Source organism: Eurypyga helias, unplaced genomic scaffold (assembly GCF_000690775.1).
Source record: "Eurypyga helias isolate BGI_N326 unplaced genomic scaffold, ASM69077v1 scaffold9852, whole genome shotgun sequence".
NCBI classification, from domain to species: Eukaryota; Metazoa; Chordata; class Aves; order Eurypygiformes; family Eurypygidae; genus Eurypyga; species Eurypyga helias.
Genome location: NW_010234089.1, coordinates 37,347 through 44,072, shown reverse-complemented (window position 1 = coordinate 44,072; position 6,726 = coordinate 37,347). Strand labels below are relative to the sequence as shown.

The window sequence follows — 6,726 nt, the reverse complement described above, 5'->3', positions numbered from 1 at the left end:
CTTTCGGGCAACTTCCCTGTACTCCAAACACATTGTCATTTAGCACCAACTGCTGAAGATTTTCATATTACAGGACAGAATGTCTTAACAAAACATATTCTTTAAGATCCACCTTTCCTACAAAGTGAAATTACATTTTTAAACTCCTATGACTAAATTTCAAGCCACATTGAGAAATAAAAGCCTAAAATTCAAATTCTTAACCTTGTCTTCACTGAAACAGCTTTTCTCCTGGTATCTATTGAGATTACATAATTCTTTACTACCGAAGAAAGCTTATCCACCACTGCAATTTAATTCTAGACATTAGTGAATCCACTGTTGAAACAGTAATATCATTGCTGCAGTTTCTTTTGAATGAAGTGACACTATTACTAATTTAATTTTAGTGAGTTTGAAAGTGTTTCTCACTCTAATGACCTCACATTTGCAATTTTTTCTGCTTGCTCAACACAATCCTTCCAAATAAGTCATTTGAGAACATGCTGTCAATTTGCCCTTCTCCAGTTACTAGTTATCACATCATAGAATCATGGAACTGTTTGGGTTGGAAGGGAACTTAAAAGGCCATCTAGTCCCAACCTCCCTGCCATGGGCAGGGACACCTTCCACTAGACCAGGTTGCTCAAAGCCACACCCAGCCTGGCCTTGGACACTTCCAGGGATGGGGCATCCACAGCTTCTCTGGGCAACCTGTTCCAGTGCCCCACCCTCTCCATGAATAACTTCTTCCTGATATCTAAACCTCCCCACTTTCAATTTAAACCCGTTACCCCTTGTCCTGTCACTACAGGCCCCTGTAAAAAGTCCCCTCTCAGCTTCCTTGTAGGCCCCTTCAGGTACTGGAAGGCTGCAGTAAGGTCTCCCCGGAGCCTTCTCTTTTCCAGGCTGAACAAGCCTGATTCTCTCGTCCTTTCACTCACACTCACTTGTTCATATCAGAAGCATTACAGCTATTAATATTCCTAACCTCCTTGCTAAAATTGACACCTGTGACCATATGAAATGATAAAGGCTTAAATACATACTTCATTTCAGCTACACACCTAGAAAAGCTGTATTTGAAAGGTAAACATAAAGAAGCATTAAATATTATCCCAATTCCTCTACTTCCATCGGGGTTTTAAAGCCTGCGTAGCAACAGGGAAATATTGGGAAATCACTGTGTAACAGCAGACAAGAGATGATGATGGGTACATTTTAAGTATCTTTTCCCTACGTTGACAGAAAGCTCCAGAAATTACATTAAAATAGCAAGTATGATAATGCATTTACCAGGGTGCACGTTATTAACCAAAGCAGAAAGAGTAAGCATAAGGCAATAAGCATTGAAGTCAGATATCAAAATAGTTTTTCATTCTTCTGTACTGCTCAAATGTTAATAACAGCCGAACTTTGATGTTGGTCTCCTTGAGGATGCAAATAAACATTTAGATAGCAGAAATTCACATTTATGGTTTTTTCCAACTTAAATTTAGTACACAAAAGGGTAACCTGCCACATAGGGACTGGAGCACCTCTGATAGGACAGGCTGAGGGTGCTAGTATTGTTTAACCTGGAGATGAGGTGGACTGGAAGTAGACAATCAATAGGAATAAGTATTTAATGGGAAAAAACAGATGGCTCAGTCAGACTCTTCGCAGTGCTGCCCAGTGGAGGGACAAGAGGAAATGGGCACAAACTGAAACAGGAAAACTCTACTCAAACAGAAGTTTTTTCTGTAAGAGTATTCAAACACTGGCACAGGTTGTCCATAGAGTCTCTAAAGTCTTCATCATTCGAAATAATAAAATCAGCAAGGACATAGTCCTGAGCAGCCTGCTCTACTAGACCCTTCTTTGAGCAGGTCAACTAGACAATCTCCAGACATCTCTGACTCTGGGTAAGTTAGATTTTGGCTGAGATGATGCTCCACAAATCAGTATTGATCAAACCTTCTTCTGAAGAGAAAACAGTATCATCATGTGTTTGGTATCCCCATGCAATGACAACAGCATCAGCACTGAAAGTGGCATAAAACTGGCAACTAGGTAAGTATACAACTAAAATAGACAGATGTTACTGTATCTATAGGACAGAACAAAAATGTTGCAAAGTAAGCAGTAAGTGGGAACTTCTCAGCACAATCAACCACAGCTGGGATATAATCCTTAAACACACAGTAGAGAGGGCAAGCAGCTGGCTAGCCTTTTATTTCAAGGAGGAAGTCCTCATCTCAGCCACACAAATACAGCATCTTTTATCCAGTTTCTCTGTAGCTAACTCAGACTGCATCACTCAGAGGCAGGGTCAACTAGAACAACAGTGCAGCAGTCCAGCAATGAGGGGCAAATCAAAACCTCATATAATAAGCTCTGGGAAGAAAATGCTCCTGGATTCAGAGTGAGGAATGTGATATTCCCATCCCTAATGGCCTCCAATTTGAGTGGGAGTCTGCAGTGTTGGCCTTTGTGAGGAGAGGACTGTTCTGGACACAACCAGCTCCAACAGACACCCTCCTGCCCCCTCCCCAACTATCCCCCCTTTTCCCCCAGCACACAGCTCAGCCCCTCTGCCAAGAAACAAACTGACCTGCAGACACCAAGGTCAGTGGAGAAGGAGGGGGGGGAGGGGCGCCGGGAGCCAGAGCAGAGGCTGCCCTGCAGTTCATGGAGAAGACCACAATGGAGCAAATAGCCACACTGCAGCCTGTAGAGGACCCCACACAGATGGACGTGCCCTGGATGAAGAAGCCATAGCACATGGAGAGGAGCCCACACAGCAGCCAGCTCTTGGCAGGAGCTGTAGCCCCTCGGGAACCCACACTGGAGCAGTCTATTCCTGAAGGACTGCACCCCACAGATACCCATGTTGTTGAAAGACTATACCCCATGGGAAGGACCCATGCAGGAGCAGGGGAACAGTGTGGGGATGAAAGGGCAGCAGAGAAGAGGTATTACAGACTGACCACAAGTCCCATCCTACGGAGGGGATCCATGCTTTTCTTTGAAAGTCAGATGTAAAGAGTAACACTTTTGGCTCTACCACACCACTGGTTTTGCAAGGGTGTGTTTCTTTTTAAAGAATAAGCATGCTTAGCTCTCTTTAGTAACGCTTTGGAAATACCACGTTTAGAATGGAGATATGGGAAGACCAAATCTAGCACAAAGCTTTTTCTTTAAAGATGCACAGATTTTAAAATATGCGCGTGATGAAAAGGCTTCACCAAGAACACATCAGAGAAATTAAATGAAACAAATAAGATTAGAGTATTACATAATGTACTCCATAAGTATACTACCAGAATGCATTCAGGTCAAGAAGGTCTAAGCAAGTCCCAGCTTGCATTTTAAGAAGTGCCCTATTATAACCTGATTGCTCATTTCTTTTCCAAGGTTTCCAGAAAATCTTTAAAACCGGAATACAATCAAAATAGCCTTTTGCCACCTAGAAAGTAAGTTTGCACTATACCCTCAGTTCTAACAGCTTGCACAAGGTTAGCAGCTCCTAACAGAAGGTTAGCAACACTAGAAATCCTCTCCGATCATAAATATTAGCATGACATTATACAGGAAACCCTTGCTACTTGATACATTTGTATGTGCATTCCCAGAATACAGAGCTAATTAAAACAGCAGCCACAACAAGCCAATCTATTAAGACACTAATCCACCTTGACTAAGCTGAAAGACAAATGTGCAGAGCAGCAGACGCTGTTGAGAAGCAATACACCAGAAGCACACTTACCTAAATTTAAGAAATCTGAGCTGGAAGAAGGCGGAAGTGAACGGTGTGTGGAAGGACCTGTGCTTTCTGTAGATGCTGAGCCTGGATTAAGAAAGTTCCCAAAGAGGTCTGCACCAGACAGAGCTTGATTCTCTGAACTTGATGACATTGTGAATGGGTCAAAAGGATCAGCTAAAAAAGAAGCATAAAACAAAATTATGACACATTTTAGAATAAACAAAACTGTAAAAGTCTTACTTCTCTGGGGACACAGACAAAAACTGCAGTTCATGCTGACAACTGCAGCAGCCTTCTGAAAATTTCTTTGTGGTAAAGAGTCACCTTCTGACGCTTCCTCTAGACATCTGTTCTTTCATGCTGGTACAAAAAGTATTTCAGCCATACACAATATGAACAGCTATGTCCTTAGCAAGGCTGTATACATTCAATAACATTATTAATTTCACCCATGTAAGACACCTTAGAGTGATCATCTGCATAAGATAGATAAGATAAAACATAAGAATTACATTTATTAAATGCTCTATAATGCCAAATCTCCAAAGAATTTACACAAAACACACCATTAAACTACTATATATAATACCAAGTAAAATATTTATACTACCACTTTGACTTGAAGGCATTGGTGACTCTAGGGCAGACAGTACATCAACTCAAGACTGAAAACCAGAAGCAAGGCTTTCAACAGGTCTCTAGTGATCACAGCGAAGAACAAACTAATTGGAAGAGTATTTATAGCCAGCATGGGATAACATGTGACAGTCAGCTGGAATCATGGCTGGGTATCTGCTGCTGCCCTTTAGGGTCAAAATTCTCAAGGGCTCAGGGACTCCAGCCAGTTACACTCAGAACCTGAAGAGAAGGAATAATCTTGCCATGGTGCCCTAGCACATCCTGAAGTGATGATCACATCATACAGGTCTCAGTAACACTTCAAAAAAAACACCCTGGACTCTCTTCAAGCTGTTTTACTACAGCATTGCACATATACAAAACCTATAGTGTAAATTTGATGTGTCAAATGGAATACAACAGTAGCCAAACACTCACTTCTGCAATTATCTTTTTCTTATCCAACTCAAAGGTAGAATAAGATGACATGACTACTGCCCAGGTGTTTTATGGAGTAGATGTAAGAAAGATAGTTAAATAAAGATGAAGTAAAAATGCTTCTATTTTGTAGACTATGTAAAAAGGTAAATTAAGTGATTCCTCACTGACCACAGTAACAAGGCTCAATACTGAGTTGCTTCAAAAGCAATACATATTTGAAATCACCTAAACATGTTACAAAAACACTTAGCAGCTAAACCTTGTTAAATTTCCCAGATTATTTGATTAATATTCCCAAAGACCTTAAGGCAGAGAACTGCTATTCCCAAAATAGCAGTGGAGGAAGAGAATCAAAGGAAAAGACAAGGGAACTCGTGGTCTGAGATAAGAACAATTCAATAATTGAATATAAATTAATACAATAGTGAGACTGACAAGACCAACAATATGTAAAGAACACTACCACTACTACTAGGAATACGTAATGAAAATAATGGAAAATTTAGAAAAAAAAATTTAAATGTACAACTGGTCACCAACCATCAACTGATGCCCAGCCAGGTCAAAAGTACTCTCAGTTGGAGAGCCAGAGCCTGAGAGCCAGGCCAAGCCCCAGAGAGGAACTATACCAGAGCATGGGCCAGCAAGAGAGCAACCAAGCAAGAGTGAGTAAGAGAGCCAACCTACATAGCCCTTGGCCCACCCCAACTTACACACTGAGCATGACCTTTTACGGAATGAAATACCCCTTTGGGTAGTTTGGGTACACCAGCATTATCAATACTTTTCTCAGCACAAACCCAAACCAGTCTCACACAAATCCAAAATACAGCCTCACAGCAGCTACTGTGAAGAAAATTAACTCTGTCCTGACCAAAACCAGCACAAATGTTAATGCTAGTAGGACAGTGGCAACATAAAATACCTGGCTAATATACAGCAAATTCTTTCCTTCATGTAGAAAAACATGCACATTCTTGCCACAGAACAACATGTCTTCAGTGTACAGATCAAAACATGGTACTCATATTCAAAGCACAATGTAAGCAGCCATTTTTATCTGTTGGCCAGCCAACGAATACTGATGTTAAATTTACATACCTGAAGATGTGGCTGCTGCTGAAGACATACCCTGAGTAGCAGCAGGACTATGACTGCTGAAAAAGAAATCTGTTCCTTGTCCAAGAAGATCTCCAGTGGGCTCCTCTGAAGTCTGTGATGCATCACCCACAAACAGATTGTTCAACAAGTCTGCATTACTTGATGAAGAGTTTATTTCTGAGACAGGTTGTTTCTGTTCCAGTGAAATATCAGACTCCAGTCCCAGTAAGTCTACATTCTCTTCAGGAAGAGATTTTTGTAACGGTGCAGATGGAGCTTCAAAAAGCAACTCTCCCTCTGAAACAACTGACCCTTTTTCATCAACAATCACTGCACTTCCTTCATCTGGAAATGCAGGTAATTCCTCATCTGAAGGATCACTGTCCTCCCTGTCATCAGATAGTTGAACACGATCATTTTTAGATGAACTGTCCTCTATTCCACTCTCCGGACTTTTTCCTTCTTGAATAAAAATAAATACAAGCTTTAGTTTACCAGGATTCTTCTGCCAACTAGGATAAGACAAACTTATAGGGTGAGATCATATGAAATCAAACCTTAATTAATCAAAGATCACAAAAGATTTGTACCTCCTTGTACAGGTCAGGCAAATGGGCAGCTCACTACCATACTAGCCACTCTCTTAAGAGCAGATACTACCATTTTTTTCAAAATGAGACTGACTTGCACATTCACCTCAGGACATCATACCACTTATGGCTTAGATAACCAGTCAGTAACTGCTGCTCCACTCAGTGATAGCATTCAGTGACAGCACAAGCCATTACTGACATTTTTGCCAACAGAGCAGAACCCAGAAAAAGGACTTGCACATGCAAGAG

At 41.1% G+C, this 6,726-nt stretch overlaps 1 protein-coding gene across 1 annotated transcript in view; it reads right to left on the bottom strand.

Annotated features, from left to right (window-relative positions):
- Positions 1 to 3,727: 3,727 nt before the first annotated feature.
- The window catches only part of GAK (cyclin G associated kinase), a gene marked incomplete at both ends in the record, with an annotated part of 37,736 nt that continues 34,737 nt past the window's right edge, over positions 3,728 to 6,726 (bottom strand). The window contains 2 exons of the mRNA XM_010161937.1: positions 3,728 to 3,898; positions 5,885 to 6,346. Of these exons, the coding sequence (XP_010160239.1) occupies positions 3,728 to 3,898; positions 5,885 to 6,346 (633 nt within the window). The remainder of the gene's footprint in view (positions 3,899 to 5,884; positions 6,347 to 6,726) is intronic.